Below are 21,699 nucleotides of genomic sequence, written 5' to 3' on the forward strand. Positions count from 1 at the left end.
GCGGTCTAGTCCTCCACAGTGCATAACTCACAGGATCCTCAGCCATGAACTCAGTGCGGCACCTTGCCTCTCGGCTATCTGTATTTTAAGTTTGACTTAGTGTCAGAATGAGAATCGGATTTATTGTTCTCGCTGTATGGTAACCTGCCCTCTAGCATTTTCAAAAATATGCCTATTCAGTATGATAACAAAGGCTTTTAACAGATAATGTAGGCTTTGCTAAGTTAGTAGGTGTTTGAATACCCTGAGGTGAATGGGTTTAGTTTCTGCTTTCTTCTTTTTAGTGCGTAATGTGCTTTAAAGAGACACATTGCACATAAAAGAGACCATTAATATTATTCATTATGATTCCTGTTGGGCCATAAAAATATATCAGTGTGTCCTCAAATTCTGATGAAGATTCTGTCTTTGGGTCCTCTGATTTTGGCCGTTTGGGAACACACACTGTAAAGATGCATGCTCAAGGAAACACATACCAACAAGAAGCAAATTAGCTGGCTGATTGTGCAGGTTTCCTTCCCACCGAAAAGCATGGAAAAAAAACACAACATAAACATAAAACAATGGGACTAGGAAGCAGTTCCTCCAGTCATTCCACACAGTCAAATCACTGTACCCACCTACACACGCTAAAAATAATCCTTTACAAAGGGGTGGCATACAGTATTACTTAACAAACAGGAAGCCCATACTATAAACACTCAGATATTTCACGGAGAGAAAAACCAAATGGCCATTTAAATAACGGGTATTATCAATGGAATCAGGGGCTTCTTTTTAAGTGTAATTTACCACAGCATCAATTATTCATTGCCATAATAATAATAATGAGATTGTAAAATTGCTACCCATAAGGTCAGAGGTCAGCCGGAGCTACTGAACAGCACCACCTTATGCCTCCTTTCCACTGCATGGTTCGACTCGACTCGCTGAATCCATTCATCGGCAACCAAACAGAGCAATGTATGCATTTCATCAATTGTACGGGTTAGTGTGCAGGGTAATGTACAGGGTGGTGTACGTAGTGTATAGCGTAGTATACGTAGTATAGTTTTCGCAGTGTAGTGTAGTGTAGTGTACGTAGTGTATGGCGTAGTGTATAGCATAGTGTACGTAGTGTAGTGTAAGTAGTGTACGGCATAGTGTACGTAGTGTACGGCGTAGTGTACATAATGTAGTGTAGTGTACGTAGTGTATGGCGTAGCGTATGTAGTGTACATAGTGTAGTGTAGGTACAGTACAGCGTAATGTATATAGTGTACGGCAAAGTGAACATAGTGTACAGCATAGTGTACGTAGTGTATGGCATAGTGTACGTAGTGTATTTTATGCAGTGCGGCGTAGTGTACGTCATAGTGTACACCATAGCGTAGGTAGTGTACGGCATAGTGTACAGCGTAGTGTTCAGCATAGTGTACAGTGTAGTGTACAGCGTAGTGTAAGGCATAGTGTATGGCTTAGTGTACACCATAGCGAAGGTAGTGTACGGCATAGTGTACAGCGTAGTGTTCAGCGTAGTGTAAGGCATAGTGTACGTAGTGTATGGCATAGTGTACGTAGTGTATTGTATGCAGTGCGGCGTAGTGTACGGCACAGTGTACACCATAGCGTAGGTAGTGTACAGCATAGTGTACAGCATAGTGTACAGCGTAGTGTACAGCGTAGTGTAAGGCATAGTGTATGGCTTAGTGTACAGTGTAGTGTACAGCGTAGTGTAAGGCATAGTGTATGGCTTAGTGTACACCATAGCGTAGGTAGTGTACGGCATAGTGTACAGCGTAGTGTAAGGCGTAGTGTAAGGCGTAGTGTACGGCGTAGTGTACGGCGTAGTGTACGGCGTAGTGTAAGGCTTAGTGTAAGGCATAGTGTATGGCTTAGTGTACGGCATAGTGTACGGTGTAGTGTACACCATAGTGTAGGTAGTGTACAGCATAGTGTACGGTGTAGTGTACACCATAGTGTAGGTAGTGTACAGCATAGTGTACGTAGTGTACGGCATAGTGTAAGGCATAGTGTATAGCTCAGTGTACGGCTTAGTGTATGGCATAGTGTACGCTGTAGTGTACACCATAGTGTAGGTAGTGTACAGCATAGTGTACGTAGTGTACGGCATAGTGTAAGGCATAGTGTATAGCTCAGTGTACGGCTTAGTGTATGGCATAGTGTACGCTGTAGTGTACGCCATAGCATAGGTAGTGTACGGCGTAGTGCATGGCGTAGTGTATGGCGTAGTGTATGGCGTAGTGTACGGCGTAGTGTATGTAAGATGTGGTGTAGTGTATGTAGTGTACGTAGTGTACAGCATTGATTTAGGAGCTGCCATTTTTTAAAATCTGTGTCAAGTGAATAAAATAAAAAATAAAATAAAATTGTGGTTGCTATTGACGATAGCTTGTCTCTTTAAAAATGACGGGTTTAAGCAGGATGAGCCGTGTCAGGCTAGTGATGATTCTCTCTGACCAATCAGCGGTCTGCAGTGTTTTAACTCTACCTACTAGTATCAGCTCAGCTCCCTTGGAATCTCGACCGATGTGATACCAAAAAAAGTACCAGATTTCCACAACTTTTGCTCATGATAAAACCTAAAAAAAAGAGTTGTATCGTACCATGTGGCGGAAATGCAGCATTAGCTGTCTTATCTAAGGGCAGATGATCATCATGTTGAACGCAAGTAACCTGGTTGAGTAATAGTCTGTTGAACACATTTGACATCTCGCTGACCCAGAAATGTTGTAGATCAGTTTTCAAGGTGAAATGAATACACAGTTTTCCAAATTTCCCCGCTGCATTCACTGAGGCCTATTCAATGCATTGTAAACTAGAGAAGGCTTGTTTTTGTCATTGAAAAGTGTATTTTAACATGTTCTCCTACTTTGCTCTTACAACGTGACTTTTATATGATTTCCTGCAAGTGAACAGTGCATGATCTTGTCTAGTGTAGCAGTTTGCGTGTGTGCTACCTGAGAAATGTGATAAGTGATATGTAATAAGCAGATCACGCCTTGCTGCTTCAAGATAAAAATCATAATGTGACACAAGGCAGTGATGACTGTGATGAGCATGAAAGACATTGAGGGTGACTTTGGTTTTGATATGACGTTAATGCAGGTTGCAGTATACAAGGTTAAAGTCTGAGTAGCCCTTGCCTTTCCAAGACCTCTAAAAAGATTCTGTCCTCTTGAGACTTTTGATCACCGAATGAAACACGTTAATGCATCCACAGTGGATACTGTGTTATCTGATGTGGCTCTTCCGGTTGTCTTATCTGGCCTCCCTGAAACTCCGGAAGTCCCCTTGTATCCCAAAGGGCTTTTCACCAGACCACCATGATGGCCTTCGCCAGCTCTACAGCTCGGTAAGTGGTACCTCTGAACATCTGTGGATGTTTGGCCTTAGACTGCATCTATTACAGCTCCGAAGGGATCAATGCATGGGACAACATTTTGAAAAGATACATCTCTTTAGATTCATGGAAAAACAATCTTGACGTCAAAATCAGTGGGATGCATTCTTTTGTTCACTGTTGAGTAACATGTGAAAACACCAAACTGATACTCCTTTAAGATGGTTAAGTGATGTGTATCTGATTCACATGGCTCCACAACACAACGTGACTGCTGTAGAATGTTTGAACAGCAGAGTTCAATGATTTAATACTGAGCCAAAGAATGACTTTAAAGTTACATAATAGAGGAGGATGCCAATTTAATCTGTATCCTAGGTTGCATCTTGATGCAACAGATACTGTATGCTGTGATGTTGCCCTTTAGTAAGAAGGTTAAGTTTTCCCATTGGGTGTTGATACTACAAAGCAGGAATGAGTGTTATGTAACAACTTGTCAGGACTTTGTTTAACATGCTGAGCTGTGTCACCACAGAGACACAGGCTGAGTCAGCTGATTTCAAAAGTGCATGCTTTGTCATAACTCTATGAGGGCATTTTTTTTTATCTGTTTGGCTACATTGGTGTTGAAAAAGCACATTATTTCACGAATTTCAGGCACTGATGTTTGGCGTGTTGTCACACGTTTAATAAATGCAGATCATTGAAGTGCCAGTTCAGGTTGAAATGAACATCATCAAATTAAAGTAAATAGGCAGGAACACAAAGCAAAAAAATAAAAGTAGCTACATGTCAAATTCAAGCTCTTAATGAAATCTACAAAACTGCTGTAAACGTATTGGAATTCAGTTTGTTAAAGAGCCGTTCGGCACCAGTTGGCTGATGTGCCACAATACGAACAATCTCTTGTCTCTTCATATTTAACCTTATGCTTATAAAGTGTGTCAGTTATCAGCAAGTTTCAACTTGTGATTGTTGGTATTATTGATCTTTACTTCCTAAATGTTCAGAAGGTGAAGGAACAGTCCGAATAGCCAGCTCAGCCTGCAGACATGTAAGGAGGATCTTGTCATAAACACACAAAACGAGACAGTTTTGAGTCTAAAATATATTTTAATGAAGGAAGATCTTGTTATTTAGACTGTGCTGGCATGTTAATGTCGGCTCTTTGATATGACGAGGGTGTGGGATATCCAACAAAGTCTAAGCTTCTCTTCCTACTATTTTAACATCTTTCATTCCATTGGTTGGTTAAAAGAACAGGTTAACACTTGCACTATACAACCTGCACAGAGCTGCAACTGTACAGTAGTTTCACGAGTCACCACTTACTTTTGTGAACATAATTCTAGCTTTTATGCAGTTCCATGTGCATTTTGAACATTAGTAATGAAGTGATTTGCCTTAATGCCATTGTGTAAAGGAAAAAAAGCATAATTATGCTAGCTATGAGTTGTTATGACAGGGAGCTTTTCCTGACAAGCTTAAAATAATTTTCACTTTTTACAGGAGGAAGTGAAGCACGACAGAAATATGTGGGAGTGCAGTTGTCTAAAAATGAGCTGCTGAGTTTATACTTAACTTGTACTTGCTGGGGCATAAAACAAACCACACACACACACACACACACAGACATTGGAAAAACCGGCCTTGGGCAAGTAGTACGCCAGTGATCATGAATGACGCAATGTCTTGTTGTCTTGCATGCCATGAATTCTGTTTGACCAAAAGAACACTGAGGTCTTGTGACAACAATGATTTTGGAAGTGTAGATCAATGTGATTTTTGCTTTTCTCACCCTCTAATACAAACTAATGTAAATGACATGCAGTGTCCGACTCTGTACTTTGATAGACAAGAACGGAAATAAACCATATAAATCTCTGTCTGGGGATCCGTGGCTCTACTTGAACACTAATCAATATCTGTGTTTGAGCTTCGCTCCTCAACAGAGAAAACAGGACCCACCACTTGAGCAAACAACTGAGCAGTTGAGCTGTGGACATTACACAGGTCACCTTTAGCTGCACGTCCACCTACTAACTAATCACCATCTTTCAACTCCATGTCTTCATTTGCAAGTTTGCTGCATTATTGATGAACACTTATCTCACCAAACTCAAGATATATTAAGCCTTCGCCTGCTTCTCGACATGTCAAACTGGTTGGTTCAAATATGTGTGGTGAGTTTCTTGACAGACCACTGTGATGTTTACACTCTTTTACTGTCTATGGTGGCATTCTTTGAAGTTTTGTGTTCAATTTTGTCTCAAGGCAATTTGTGAAATAGTCATGAAATTTAATCTATTTGATTCGTATACATAGACACAAATTTCCCTTTTTTTTCATGACACCCAGCACGACTTTTAACAATGTATTTTTTGTGCTTTTCCTTACTACGAATGTCTGGCAACATGTGATGCACATTTCAATTTCCGCTCCAGCCTTTTCAAAATAAAAATACTTAGTTTGGGTTTAGGAATAGATCAACTTGGTTAGGCTTAGGCAACAAAACTACTTTGTTAGGTTTAGGAAAAGATTGCGGTTTGGGTTTGAATAACACCGGAAGTGGCGTAACTTAAGTACGGAAGTTATGTGACAAAAACTACTTAGATAGCTTTAGGAAAAGATTGCGGTTTGGGTTAAAAAAAACTTCGTAAGAGCTGTAATTTGATTACGGAAGTTACGTGACCTATAAATCAACTTTGACTTGTGGTTTGACGCGGGACACGAACACCAGTCTTCTGGGCGAACGTCCTGTGTTTTTTGACCCACCCATCCACCTCATCCTCCTCCTTACATGTCGTTGGTCGCTCTCTATACTTCCCGGCTCACAATTACGTGGATTACATGCAAATTGATTTCATGCTGACCATTACGAAAAAAAAAATTAAATTCGTGTGTATGTAGACGAATCAAAAGATTCAATTTCGTGACTATTTCACAAACTGCTGTGCGACCGGGCTGCAATGACGGGACTGCAGGCAGATTAATTCATATGTAACATCCATGTTCTGCAGGGACAAGCCGACCCAGTGCCCATTTTCAAGTCTTTCCAGTTGATAACATCAAGAGAAAAATCAATCAATTTTTTTGTCTGCCACTTCTGAAATCTGTATAAAACACTTATATGGAATATATCAGGTAACCTTAATCCCGGACTATTTTAATTTAGGAAAAGATTTTAGAACATATTATTTCTCAATATAAGGAAAACTTAAAGCAGCAGTGGGTAGATTTGGAGCAAATATGATTTTAAAAAGTTATTTTTATAAAACGGTCACTTTATCCTGACAGTAGTGCATGAGACAGGTAGTCTGAAAAAATCATGTGCCTCTGTGTCCTCCATTGCCCTCCCCACCGGTGTCCTCCGGTGTCCTCCGGTGTCCTCCGGTGTCCTCCGGTGTCCTCCGGTGTCCTCCCCTCCGGTGTCCTCAGGTGTCCTCCGGTGCTCCTTATGACATCTCTGAGCAGCTGTCAATCACTCGCGAACTCCGGTCATCCTAGGCAGCGCTGATCAAATATGAATCAATATTCTGTTACTGTAATGCCTATTTCTCGTCTCACATGTTTTCAGAATCATCTTGTAGTGTACTGTTTAGCTGTAAAATGAGAAAGTTTGTGACCCGGCAGCCATGTTGGGATCAAGTTGAAGAAATACCAAGCACCGCCCACCAGCCGGAGCAAACGTTCTCATTTCACAGCTAAACAGTACACTACAAGATGTTTCTGAAAACATTTGAGGAGAGAAATAGGCATTACAGTTTGCGAGCGATTTACAATAGGAACGCTCTCTCTCTGAAATGACCTGCTATTGGCCAAAGTCTCCCTTCTGAAAACAGAGCCATGAGGAGGAGCAGAAGTCTAGTTTTCTCTCAGAACACTTGAATTACAATATGCTGAAAGGTTTTTATGGAATTTGTGCCTAATGATGCCAAAAGCATTCTGCCTATTGCAGGTTTAACCACCATGGTGGCAGGTGACCAAAATTGTTTTACCTGCCACAGCCAACATTTACCCTGCAATTGGCAGGTTCTAATTTCATTCCCTGTATGATAATGACATATAAGTATGATTTTCAGACTAAACAACATAATATTAGTTTTGCAGTTTTTTTATCAAAGCACTATTGTTTGTAGCAAATTCCTAAAAATACATTGGAAAAAAGTACATCAACTTTGTTGAATTATATTACATTATTTTTGGCAGGCTATAGTATTACAAAAAGTGGTTGAAATTGTTTAACAAACAAATTGCTTGTTGAGACACTTTCTGAAGTTTTGTGTTTTAGATAGGGCTGTCAAATTTAACGTGATAACGTGTTAACGCAAATTAGTTTTAATGCCACTAATTTCTTTAACGCAACTTGCAATTTTTAGGTTGTAGCTGGTATTATATGAAACTAGAAAAACTAATGAATGCATTGGTACCAACTATATCATACTAGCTTGTCGGGAAGGAGGCTTAATAACGCTCCAAATGTACGGTAAATTTTGGCGAGGAAAAACTGTCATGGCCAATTTCAATGGGGTACCTTGACCTCTGACCTCAAGATATATGAATTAAAATGGGTTCTATGGGTACCCACGAGTCTCCCCTTTACAGACATGCCCACTTTATGATAATCACATGCACTTAGGGGAAAGTCATAGTCAAGTCAGCACACTGATGGTACGTGTCCACAGGGGCGTTTTTTATCTTGAGGGGAAGCGTTTTGCTTTACCCAGCATTGGACGCTTGATGGGGTGCCACTAGACACAAGGCACTAGGCTCCTGATTGGACGAATGCTTTCCCTCTGTGGGCTGCTGCTCCCAGCTTTCAAACCGGAAACAGTATGGAGGCTCGTTTGGAAACTTTCTTCTCTTATTTCAGGAAAATAGTTCACCGAAATGTATTTCTGAGAACATTTGAGGCGAGAAATAAGTCATGCAGTTGCTAAATCTGTCTTTATTTTAGATCAACAACGTGTATTTTAAAAGATTCTCAGTCGCGTCAGGACGCCCGTGATTTACATAAAGTAGACTAGCCCTCAGCTTTATGCAGCTCCGTTTCTCAAATTGCGCCGCCACGCTACCAGAATGCATTGCACGGCTGCTTACATAGACAATGAATAGGAAGCATGGAAAGGACAGAAGCTGTGGACATGTACCATTACACACTGACAGCTGTTGTTGCCTGTTGGGCTGCAGTTTGTTATGATTTGAGCATATTTTTTATGCTAAATGCAGTACCTGTGAGGGTTTCTGGACAATATCTGTCATTGTTTTGTGTTGTTAATTGATTTCCAATAATAAATATATACAAACATTTTATTAAAGCAAGCATATTTGCCAGCTCCCATGTTGATAACAGTATTAAATACCTGACAAATCTCCCTTTAAGGTACATTTTGAACAGATAAAAAAAAAATTGCGATTAACCACTATTAAATATTTTAATTGATTGACAGCCCTAGTTTTATTGTCCTACAGTGTCTCAGCAGTTGAACACCTGTAACCAAATGAAGAACAGCCTGCAGTAGTTGGTGTTGTTGCCCAACCCCCCCCCCCCCCCACCTTGTTGTGTATTGTGGGCGGATCTCCTCGGTCCTCTCTCCACTCCCCCTGTTATAGTCTCTACAGTTCACTACTTTAGCAGCCACTACTTCTCCGGCAGCGCACGTGGAGAGAGAATACTACTACTGCAGCAGCTGCCGTCCCACGCGCGCCTCAGCACCCGCTTTATGACTACTTTTATCCTGCTACGGCTCGAGCCCAGATGCTGCACGCAGCGGCACGTTGCATGCATATTTTTCAGAGCCCCTCGCGCGGAAAGAAGGAGCAGTTCGTTTCAGCCTCGCGGAGAATGAGTCCCGCATAACTCCTGGTATTGTTGTTATCTACCCCCCCTCCTCTCTCTCTCTCTCTTTCTCCCCCGTCCCGCGCTCTCCTAGTTGAGTCCCTGTACAGAAGTTATGGTAGATAAAGGCCCCTTGTTGACCTCTGCCATTATTTTTTACCTGTCCATTGGGGCAGCAATTTTTCAAGTCCTGGAGGAGCCCAACTGGAAGGACGCTGCACAGAAGTATAGTGACAAGAAGGACAAAATACTGGAGAGCTATCCCTGTCTCACCAAAGATGATTTGGACAAAATATTAGAGGTATGGGTTCTTAAACTGAACTTTTATTTGTTTTTCCTTTTGTGAAACACATTAATTGCTGCAGGATCAGTTCAAAGTGAATCAGTGTTGTGGTATTGCTGCAAGTTTTCTGACTTAAATGGTGACACATGAGGGCTTTGTGAGCCTCAGCTGACATGTTAAAGCTTTTTCAAACACTTGAGGAATGAGATGTTGTCAATCCATGGCTCCTCTCAGTGGGTCAACACACCCCCAGACAACATTTGTATGTGGGTAGTAAATAGGCTGAAAAATGGGCCCTAGGTTTTATGGGATTGTCCATGGGTTCCATAATGACCCAATGTCAATTGCCCACATGGATTCCATGCAGGATTACAATGGGTGTTATGTTGGCCCCAACTGGGCAACATACCCAAGACCCATCTTGGTCCCAGCTTTAAGTTCTATGTGGGTACTACATGGGGACTCTTATGGGCTGAAATATGGGTTGTAAGTGGGTTTGTCCACAGTTTCTATGTTGGCCCCATGCACTAATTTCCCATTAGTGACCCAACTAGGACCCACACAGGTAGCCCACATGGGGAGCCCATTAGGGACCAACTTAGTTGCTCATTTGTGTACCCAGGTACACCCAGCATAACCCATGTGGGGCCCACATAACCATGTTGGCTGGGCCACTCTTACTTTACCAGCTTGAGGGTGCCTAGAATATCAGAACAACAACATGTCACAATTATCACTAAAAAGTTCCCCAGAAAAGCCTCGTAAATGTTAGCGTTGGTGGGGTCTTTATTGTGAGCATAATTATTTTATGACCTACTTGCTGTTATAAACCCTGACAGTCAGACAGTCTGTCTGGAGGAGCACTGATTATGATACCAAAGGGTGTGTGTTGAGGGGCCAATCTGTAACCTCAGAACATGGAGTTCACTTGGCAATTATTTTTGCTAAAATGTCTTTTTCCAGTAGCAAAAAGCCGGGTGCCGTTGACCTCTGTGGTTTCACCGTGAGCACCACTGAATGAACAAAAGTCAACACGCCTGTGATTTCACAGGTGTTCGCCGCTGCGACATGTTTGTTTGTTCACTTCCTTGAGGCTTTATGACCTTGATTCTGTGTGTGTTTGATGTTTGACAAGAAGATATGATCTTTATAATGTGTCTGGCAGAGGAACTTCTTTCTCAGAAGAAGAAGAAGAAAAGAGTGTAGAAAAGAAGACTTGTGTTTGCAGTGTAAACAACATAGCTCGTATCTCAGGGGGATCCTTTTTCTTCTCTAGTAACACTGATGCTGGTTCCTTTCTGTCAAGACAAGGATATCATGCATTGGTTGCTTTTTTAGCACTTGCAAGTAAGACCAGAAACATGTCTCAACCTGTTCCCCCTTTTTTGGGCCCACATCAGTATTAGGGAGATTTATGATCCCCACCATCCCCCCTTCTGCTTCTCCCTTTCTGTGTTAAGGGGGGGACTGAAAGGGATATGCCTATAAACCTACCCCCATTCATGGCATCTCTGTAACAGCCAAATCCCCACAATGGTCAAATCTGTTTGGGAATATTAATGGTTGAGAGATTTTGAACATTTTCCTGCAGCTGTTAAAAGCAGCTGTGATTTGGTTGAACTCTGTAGCGGCTACTCATCTGCAACTGAAACATGTCCCGCCTCCTCGAGGAACCTTGGAAAGATAATATCAAATCACGTTTGACTTCTTAACCATTTCCCCCAGTTGTGCTATCATGTAGGGGTGGGGGGGGGGGAAATCAATTGACCTATGTATTTCGATTTGTTTTTTTTTTACGATTTTGATATCTATTTTGTTAATGCCATAATAGATATAGTTGCTTCATTTGAATCTAGTTGGAGGTAGAAGGAAGTTACCGCTTTTATTGTTGTAATCTGAGTATACGACCTTCACCCTCAAATTTTGGACACCTGCTGCAAAGCCTTTGGAGTCAGTTCATTAAAGTAGATAAACCTACGTACAGTATATATCGCACGGCTTTATTTGTGTCGGGAGCAGAGGTTCTCTAAGGTTTCCATTGTGGAAACTTTGCTCAGCTTGTTAACAATTAAAACATAGAAGCAGGCTTTAACAAGAGAAGGCGACACTCTTGTAAACGTTAGCCTTCTGCTGTTTTATTAACAAGGAGTTTACTATTAACTATAGGAGCCTTGAAGTGGTCACAGTTTACAGATTGGATTTTATGGTCCATCAATGTTGGCTCTGGAGGAGCTGTAATAAAAGTTCAGGGAGGGAGGGGGGGGGGGGGGTGGATGGCTGCACACATTACCTCTACTGCTAAATAAGAATATAAGAATTGAACACTCGGTCGTTGCATGAAATGCAAGCAGGCAGTGTGCTCTGCAGAAGAACTGTGCACGAAGGCAGGAGGAGAATGCATTATAAAGTTGACCGCACAGCGCATAACTCTAATCATACTTGAGAGCATGTGTGTATACTGTATATCTCTGTCAGAATCAGAAATACTTTATTATTATTTACAGTTGCTCTTGTATAAACAAAAGAAATTTGAGAAAAATAGAAATAAAGGAGAATGTAACATGTAAATGATGTACATGATGGTACAATGTGTACATAATGCTGCAATATAAACTAAATAGATGGTAAGAAATGTAAGTACTAAAAATAAGAAAATGAGAATATAAAAAAATATGTAAATATTTGCATTAAGATGTGTGCCATAAAAGTAGTGCATGTTTTCATAGCTCCTTCTGAGTGTTGAGCTACTGTAATTCTGCCAAAATGTCCCATAATTTCCTCAGTTTTGATCTTTGGCGCTTACTTTTTTTTGCACTGTGGTTGTATGCTATATATTGCACGTCTCAATGCAAATATTTGTTCATATTTCGTATTTTTTATATTCTCAATTTCTTATTTTTAATTTTAGTACTTGTATTTCTTTACATATATTGTAGCATTATGTAGACATTGCAGCATTATGTACTAATTTACATGTTACATACTCCTTTATTTCTATTTTCTCACATTTATGTTTATGCAAGAGCAACTGTATCTTAACACCTCCCCAGGAAATCAATGAAGTATTTCTGACTCTGATTAATGCTTACAAATTTGGGCTGCTAATCATCTATATTTGTTTAGTCTATGAAATGTAAAAAAAATGAAGAAAAAATGCCCAAATTTCTTAAAGCCGTCTGCGGTCTCCCCAGTTAGTTTGTCCAACCAACTGTCTAGAACCCAGAGATATTCAGTTGACTACTGTTATATATGACAAAGAAGATGAGCAAATCCTCACATTTGACAACTGGTGAATGTTTTGCATCTAAAAAAACATCAAATTATATTAAAATTAATTCATCTTAAGTCCTCTATACCATGAAATGTTGAACTCGCACATAGCATGACTAGGGCTGACCCGAATGATTCGAAGCTGTGATCGTTGCCATGGTGATCAACCTCCAAATCAGTATTTGAATGCTTCGTTTTTGCAATAATAATGTTTAAATCCCCAAATAGCCCATGAAATAAGGAATAATCTCACAGCATTATTCATATTCAACATGAATTATTATTGGTTATTCTCAGACTGATATTGTTGTGTCTAGAGGTGCATGTGTGTAGAGTAGTGCAGAAGCGGTGCTGTCCCGAAGCTTAGAATGCCTTCGAATATTTCTCACCGAAGCTTTAAATTCCAAAATATGGTATTCGGGACTGCCCCTAAGCCTGACACATCATTGGATATGTATGCTGGTGAGAATATTAGGGTCAAGAGTTAACTGTAATGAGTCAAACTGTGGTGCAAACTTTAAATGTTCCTTTTCTTTTCTTTTTTTATTTCATTTCACTTTTTGCATGTTAGTTCTGGCGCAAATATGCGGCCAAATAAAAAGTTTGCAATCGCTGCTCAAAAACTTTAAAAAAACAACAACTTTCAACACACTGCTGTCACATGCGTAAAGTGCAACATGGCCCCCTCGTCAGAGTGAAAAAGCACCATGAAGCAGCGCTCTGTTTTCGTGGATAGCTGACTCTGTCATGTGCCTAGGGTGCTGTCGAAGGGGCGGCTGGCTTCAAAGAGACAAGTCTTTCTTCCCCTTTTGAAAAGTAAAACAAGAATTGCACTTAAGTCATGGAAGGTAGCAATGTATTTACATGTCATGAGTTTTAAGTTTAGGCTATTAATTGGCAGGACGGTAATGCCTTTATTGCCTTGTGTGAGCCTAATTTGATTAACTTCAGACCCAGAGGGCTTCGTGTGTCTGTCAACCATTTACGTCAGCACACTAACAACGACCAATCTGCACCCTTCTGGGGGTTAATAGAGTTTAGCAATGAACCTGCAATGTTTATCAGCCCAACAAAGAAATGGAAGAATAAATAAAAATACCATGTGTTGTGTTAATGAAGTAAGCTTTTCAATCTCATGCAGTATTAACAGCCTAGTTTACAGCAGCCACTCACCAATCTGTTAATATGCTTAACAGATGGAAGAATCCTTTCTCTGTCTGGGGAATTTTCCAGCTGTTATGTCTTTACCAAATGAAGAAAAAAGCTGTAATAGACAGACGTAAGATGTCTGTACTTTGTCTTAATCAGCATGAGGAGAAACTGCTAATATTAATTTGTGAAGATGGTTGTGCGTTGGAATCTCACAATCTGTGGTGGAGTGGCGTGCACAGTGAAATCTCAGCATTGTTTGTCGAACGCATTGTTTGCAAGCCATTGGTTCGGTATCAGAAATCAATACGTAATGACATGCAAGAGCTTGAGTGACTTCATTGTTTGCGTGTGGGTCAATCCTGCCCACAAGACAGCAGCAGCAGCAGCAGCTGTTGCTGTCTTGTGCTGGAAGTGGAAAAGTACCTAAGAGCTGGAGCGTGTGCTGGGCCGCCAGCTGTCCTGATAACAGTTGGAGTTTGTCATTGTGGTTTTTTTTTTACTGTACTTTGTTTATCAGAGTGTGGCGCTGGCAAATGCTTGCAGTGTGGCAATGTTTTCAGTTTTAGTAAAGGAATCCTTTAGAGCAGTGTTTCCCAAACATGTTTTTCTGGGGACCCACTTTTTACCTTCGGGGTCGGACGAAACGCCTATCTCCCGATGCAATACTGTCACGATACTTGGGTGCCGATTCGATATGTATTGCGATTTTTAAGTATTGTGCTTCTACAAGTATTGCAATTTGATATTACATCTTTATTTTATTACATTTTTGTTTTCTAACATTTTTATTTATTTTTTTTAACACTAAACCATGGGCCAAAGTTGAATCATACACTTCTAGGCACTTTTACTTTGGAAAATATCTAAATTAATTCAGTAAAAATGTTTAATTTTCAGCATCTGCCGGTTTCTGCTCACTGCGGCCGGTCGGTTTGTTTTGAGTGACGGATACAGAATGACGTTACTCTGACTACAACATAAAAGAGGTAACTTCCTTCTACCTCTGCATTGACTCAATTGAAGCAAATGCATCAATTCCGGTGTTAAGAATTTAATTTTAAAATCGTAAAAAAAATCACGATACATAGGTGAATAGATTTATTTTTTTTCCAACCCCTATTTCTACATGACTCTGTCTAAACCGAGTATATGTCTGGACCGTGTACGGTCAGTCTGTGAATTTGTGGCTAAATTGTTACACAAATAGTCAGTGGTCATGTTAAATCCAATGCGCTGCTCCACTCAGCTGGCCGTTCAAGCGGCGACGTACCCAGTCGTGGAATGCACCCGATTGGTCCCTGGTTCTCTGCTCGTCGTTTCAAACGGGAAACAACATGGCGACCTGCTCATAAACTTTCTGTTATTCCGTCTAAACAATCCACCAAAATCTTCTTCTGAAAACATTTTAAGCGAGAAATAGGCAATGCCAGCCTTTGGGAATCACTGCTTTAGCGTGCGTACACATATGGCACCACATTGTGATTTTCAATATGAACATAATGGATTTCATATCAAGCTATTTCCACAACTTTGTGTAATCCTTTTATTATGGATGTCTGAAGATTTGTTTGGGTGTCCATATCCCAAAGTATTCGTAATCGTAAACATCCAATAGGAAAAAAAAGTCTTCAGATATGGCAGAAATTGAATAGACTGCTCCCTGCATTCTGTCTCTCTGGTGCTGTTTACTGCAACTTTGCAAGTTTTAATGCAAACTATGTGTTATGAAAGCATCCGTAGCTGCATTTTTGGCATTTTTTTCCTCACTTTTCTAATCTTGAAAAATGACTGAAACGATTAATGGATTATCAAAAAGTGTGTTAATCATTAATGAGCTGAGGCAGTATTTTTGTCTTTTTTATTTTAGTTATCGACATTTTTAGACATCCTTGGCACATCCACTTGGCAAAATGTGAAAACACCATTTGGATTTATACCTGCAAAACTTCTTCACAGAGATTGCTGGATTGTTTTTTGTTCTCCATTCCCAGAAGAAGCACTGTTTTAGAGAAGTAGGCTTCCACAATTCGAATTAGCTCTTTATTAAACACTTCACCCAGTCCATCTTCCATAAATTGTCCGGCATGAGTGTCCGTGTTGGTAGCCTGATATCCAGTTGTGTGGCCTGGCTTGTAGAGAAGCCAGTTGAACAACCTCCTTCTGAGCTGCTTTGGGCTCAGTATGACACAAAGTGTCTTTTATCTTTCTCCCCCCGCTGCTTGCTTGTTCTCACAGTTATTTTGACCTGTACTGACCATGAGTTGACCAGTAGCTGACCTTTTAACCTTTGTAAGGACCTTGTGCATCACACAGCCTGTTCAGAGCATATTTAGTAGTACTTCTTCCTGTAGCCTTGGTAGATCCCAGACGAGACAAGGTACAGTGTACATATCATCCTCTAAAGTCTGCCTTTTTAAAGGTTATGTTCCTTGTCCTCTGCTTGAGTGACATACATTGAGGGCACGCCGCTCACTCCCATGATTCAGCTTGCACTCTGCCCTCATTGTATTCCTGTGATATCAGCGTTTTGTGCGTCTCAAACTTCAGCACTTTTTATCTGGCAGGCAGACAGTGAACGTGCGCAAATCACCCTCATTAGGCCGGTATCAGGTGCAGAGCTGAGCACACGGACCACAGACATGACTCACAAACCCAACAGTTATCACTTTTTCTATGTTTTCCACATAGCAAACAAACCTCAAACTGTTACAATCTCTAACATTTCATATTTGCTGCAACAGAGGAATGAATGAATGAATAGGTGTTTGGGGGATTCACCAAAAGTTTGAATGAAAAATTTGAATTTTAAAGGGCACATATCACACTGATTTTCAGGTTCATACTTGTATTTTGGGTTTCTACTAGAACATGTTTACATGCTTTTAATGTTCAAAAAACACTTTATTTTTCTCATCCTGTCTGTCTGAATATACCTGTATTCACCCTCTGTCTGAAACGCTCCGTTTTAGCGCCTGTCTCTTTAAGACCCCCTCCCGAAAAAGCCCGGTCTGCTCTGATTGGATTGCGAGAAAAATATGGTGCATCTTTGTGCAAAGGTAGTTCTCAAGCAGTGGGCGGTATATTCTAATGAGCCTGCATGTGACATAGGAAGAGGAGACAAATGTGAACGGCTTGTTGAATCACATATTTTCTGATCTAGTGACTGGATTTCACAGTTTGTGGGAGTCGGTAGGCACTCCAGATACCCAAATGTATGTGCACAAGCACTGAAATAAAACCTTTAAATCTACTTTCATGTTGTAAAACTCACCTCATAATTTTCCATTAGTACAAGCCACAGTGCTGGAAACGTACGGCACATGTGATGCCCTTTATTCTTTGTCTGTGGACAGATTTGAAGAGTGAACACGTGTGTTTATCAAATTACCAAAGTCACCTGCTTTTGGTTTGAGACACTCTGCTGTCTCTTCTGGATTCAGTCATGTTTTTTACCATTTGTTCAAAAAACATTGTCACAGGAAACATTTTGATGTTAAAAAATACATTGCACAGATTACCATTAGGATAAACATTTCTTTCCTTTTGTATATTAGATGTAGCCGATTATACACAGTTGGCGGGTAAAGGGAGCCCAACACTTTCTTTTTGCAGGTAGACTGTTATATCTGCGCAACTGTAGTGTTAACTAGTTCATTAGGTCAACGGGGATATGCAGTAGTGGGGGTATCAAAGCTTTCACCATAATCGGCTTTAGCCAAATAAGATTCATGACCAATAACAAGGTTACACATGCCTATAAATGCAACCAGTAATTACAGATGCTGTGGACTCGGGAGGACAGTCAAATGTGAAAGTGCGTAAGCAGGACAGTCTTTTAATTTCTAGTCATGGTTCGAACACAAACTGGGTCATCATCACATCACTGCTGTCATCCTAAAAGCCCAACGGAGGAACTGTGTTGTTTCAGCAGACAAAAGAATGGCCTCCCCTTGTGCTGGTAATTACAGAGCAGAACTGTCACAGACCTGTTATTATTAAAGAACCAAGCATCGTCCAGCACTTAAGGGCTCATGTGAATGATGCCAACCCCCTGCACACCCCTCAGGGGAATGCCTGGAGGGAATTTCTTCAAATTTGGTACAAATGTCCAACTTGGACTCAAGGATGGACTGATTATTTTGGTGGTAAAAGGTCACTCTGACCTCACAAAACATGTTCCGGCCATAACTCAAGAATTCATATGTTAAGTTATGACAATGTCACACAAATGTCTAACAGGATAAAATAATGAAGTGATGACATTTTGGACAGACGTGGATGCCAACTGCAACTTTGACTGGTTGGCGGAGGCATACAACCGCAAGAATGTCTTGTATATATTCAGTGCAGCTTTGGATCTTGAAAAAGGAAAAACAAACTTTAGAAAGAGCAACCACTAAAGAACCACCGAGTAAGATTTTAATCCATGCATCATCATGGGATTATGAAATGGCTGTTTAGGCCTTCCTGTTTCCCTACCAATATAAGCAGTTGTCGGCACTATAAAGCCCTCAGGGCGACTGCGATTCTCCAGGGTGCCAGAGTGCTGTTTCACCTCATCAGCACCACTGGAGATACCATCGACATATCACAGGAAGGATGTGGTGGAAGAAATGGAGTTTACGCACAACAAAATTCTTGCCTTCCTTCTAGTTCAGTCAGATTGGACTTCTCCAATTCAAGCTTTTACTCAGTTGTGTTTCTTCTTTGTCCTCAGGCAGTGTCTGAAGCTGCAGGCCAAGGGGTCACTATAACTGGCAGCAAGACCTTCAACAACTGGAACTGGCCAAATGCTGTTATCTTCGCCGCCACTGTTATCACCACTATCGGTAAGTACTTGAATGTTTTAGAGGAAATGAGACTAAGTAATGTCTTACTTTGTTCCATTGGGACAAACTCAATTGCAGTCAACCGTTGGATGTTTTGCCAAAGTGTGTATAAATCAAATATACAGGACATAGATGAGATGGACGATGGATTAAGACGACCTGTATTGGTGGCATGTTTGTTGTTATCCCCCTGTAAAGCCATACTAAGGTAAATAGTTGTATATGGTGGACCCATTCTAATCACATTGTTTTTACTTTCAATTTTTGAAGGATATGGGAACATTGCACCTAAAACGTCAGCAGGCCGTGTATTCTGCATCTTCTACGGGCTGTTTGGCGTGCCTTTATGTCTTACCTGGATCAGTGAGCTAGGAAAGTTCTTCGGTGGCAGAGCCAAGCACCTGGGCCAGTATCTAACAAAGAAAGGAGTTTCACTGGTATGTTGATATGAGCTTTCATTCCACTTCTGGGAAAAGTACCTGGATCTGTCTGTGGTATCACAAAACCTGACAACCTGAATTAATGTTTTTTCTTCTTCTTCTTCTTTTCCAGAGAAAGGCTCAATTTACCTGCACAGCTATATTTCTCCTCTGGGGTGTGCTGGTCCATTTAGTCCTTCCACCTTTTGTATTTATGTCCCAAGAAGGTTGGACATATATTGAAGGCTTGTACTTCTCGTTTGTCACCTTGACCACGATTGGTTTTGGGGACTTGGTAGCAGGTAAGCTGAGAAATATATTCTTTTGATTGAACCAATCAAGTTAAACCAGGCCAGAACATTGGATTTTAAATGACTATTTTGTTTGTCCTTGCAGGTGTGGAACCAAATAAAGAATACCCAACTCTGTACCGTTACTTCGTGGAAGTGTGGATTTATCTGGGGTTGGCCTGGCTTTCTTTGTTCTTCAACTGGAAAGTGCGGATGGTGATCGAGGCCCACAAGGCCCTGAAGAAACGCCGCAAGCTGCGCAAGTTATCTCTCGATGAGCTCCGGCACTACAAAGAGTCTCACAAGGCAGCCCTTCGTTTGCCGCCCTCTCCGAACGACGTCAACATCTTCAGCTTCCTGTCAAAGAAGCAGGAAGGCTACAATGACTTGATTAAGCAGATTGGCACAAAAAGAGATGGCAGAATCAACGGCGGTAGTGCCAACAACGCCATCAATAAATCCAAAGACATGGGTCGTTCAAAGAGTTGCAATGACGCTCCCATGGTTAATGGTCACACCATCCTTAGTTTGGACCGTTCGCCACGCCAAAAGAGACGCTATAGCTTCAGTGACCGCGTCACTGTTGCTTTTTCAAAGTCCAAGAACTACCTCATGGGCTCCGACAACGGTTTGCTGCTACCGGAGGACCAAGTAGAGGGCGACCTAGATCTCGACCAGGGCCAAATGTACGAGAACCAGCTTGACAAGGACGTTGAGCTAGAGAACGGAGGGGTGGGAGATTGTGGAGCGGGTGGTCGAAGGACTTGGGACTCTAAGGAGTACCATCCCCTGACGTTCCAGAATGCAAACATTACTTTTATAGATGAGGAGAACTTTCTCAGCAATAACTTGGAGGAGGAGGACGACGACGACGAGGATGACGATGACGATTCTAAAGCAAAACTATCAATTACTACATGCGATGAAAACATTGAAACAAACTCCAAGGAGGAGCAGAGTTCTGAATCTGAAGGGTCTGTGTTCACTAGTGACGGTTCAGAACACAGCCACTCCTACGAGAAACTTGTAGAGGAATACGCAAAGGAAGAAAACACAGAATCGTGAGTTATCATAGAGATCTTGAACTATGTAAAGTCAACACGTCTTCCTGGTCCTTCCTGTTGTTGAATCGGTTGGCGTTGAAGTATTCTAATGTGAATATCAGAAGTCCCATTGCACTTTTTGGGGTCTGATAATGAAAGACTGCAAAAGCCAAGATCAAATTTCTATGAAATGAATGTTCTGTCCATAGCTGAGAAATGAAAAACCCACATCATGTTGACCAAGTTGAGCTTCTCATAAACTCTTGAACAAACATCTTGATGAATATGGACTACAGAGCATGACATGTAACCCCATGAGTATTTAACATCTGCTCTATTTATGCCTTTTTTTATATGGTTTGAGAAACTATATGCCACACATTTATTGCAATGTCCAAACCAAGAACTATTTACCATGAGTGCCTTTTTTTTCTACTCATTGGCTGTTAAGAAATGATATGTGGAAATGTATTTGATTCCCCATAGTTTCTGCTATGCATATTCACCATATTGGTGTTTTTATAATATTTATTAAAAATGAAGGACGTAGTAGCTTTTATTCAATGGCTACATGGGTTTATATGTCTCCCATTGCACAATTCCACCGAATGAGAACAGTTCAAAGTCCATTTCAGTGCAGACTGTCTTTTAAAAACCTGAGCCAAATGTTTGTCCTTAAAGGAAATGAAGGGGGTTAAGGGCCAATTCTCCTTCTTTTTTTTTCTTTGGTATTTCACTTGTTTCTTTTTTTGAAGTCCTTGATAACTTGTTTTGCTTGAGATTTCTGTTTATTTTGACTGTAAGCAATAGAATTGTGACTGCACTAGAGGTAATCAGTGACGCATAGCAACGTCTGGGTGTCTAGAACCAACTGAGAGTAAACTTGGAATGGAAAATCATTAATTTTATGAAAAGAGAAGATGGGAAGTCTGGATATCTTGCCAGAGTGATACTCTAAACTAAGATTTGTTTGCCTTTTTTTTTTTTTTCCTAACTTTTTTTGACCACTGTAGAAGAAAAAAAAATCTTTGGAAATTGTGACAAAATGTACAGAAGACGCCTCTCAGGATACCCTCAAATTGGTTTTAGTGAACACACTATTGTTGCTTTGCTGCGGGGCAATCTACCACGGCAGTGCATGACGGGAGCGAAACTTCTACAGCAGCAATATTCTGACTTTTTGTCTCTTTAGCACCCTTTCACTTCATTGTATTTGCCATGTAAATATTGG

General features: G+C 40.8%; 1 protein-coding gene across 3 annotated transcripts; it reads left to right on the forward strand.

Moving 5' to 3' along the window:
* The first annotated feature begins 5,371 nt into the window (after positions 1 to 5,371).
* LOC141783593 (potassium channel subfamily K member 5-like) lies at positions 5,372 to 21,477 on the forward strand. 3 transcript variants are annotated; one of them, XM_074660988.1, is made up of 6 exons: positions 5,505 to 5,526; positions 9,359 to 9,483; positions 18,605 to 18,716; positions 18,987 to 19,153; positions 19,269 to 19,437; positions 19,532 to 21,477. In XM_074660988.1, the coding sequence occupies exons 1-6, from the start codon at positions 5,520 to 5,522 to the stop codon at positions 20,488 to 20,490; spliced, it is 1,539 nt and encodes a 512-aa protein (XP_074517089.1). In that variant the 5' UTR covers positions 5,505 to 5,519; the 3' UTR covers positions 20,491 to 21,477. The 3 variants fall into 3 exon arrangements, with proteins under 3 accessions (XP_074517090.1, XP_074517089.1, XP_074517088.1); XM_074660989.1 differs by lacking the exon at positions 9,359 to 9,483 and having other exon boundaries at positions 5,372 to 5,526; XM_074660987.1 differs by lacking the exon at positions 5,505 to 5,526 and having other exon boundaries at positions 8,961 to 9,483.
* Positions 21,478 to 21,699: the final 222 nt, after the last annotated feature.

Source organism: Sebastes fasciatus, chromosome 15 (assembly GCF_043250625.1).
Source record: "Sebastes fasciatus isolate fSebFas1 chromosome 15, fSebFas1.pri, whole genome shotgun sequence".
NCBI classification, from domain to species: domain Eukaryota; kingdom Metazoa; phylum Chordata; class Actinopteri; order Perciformes; family Sebastidae; genus Sebastes; species Sebastes fasciatus.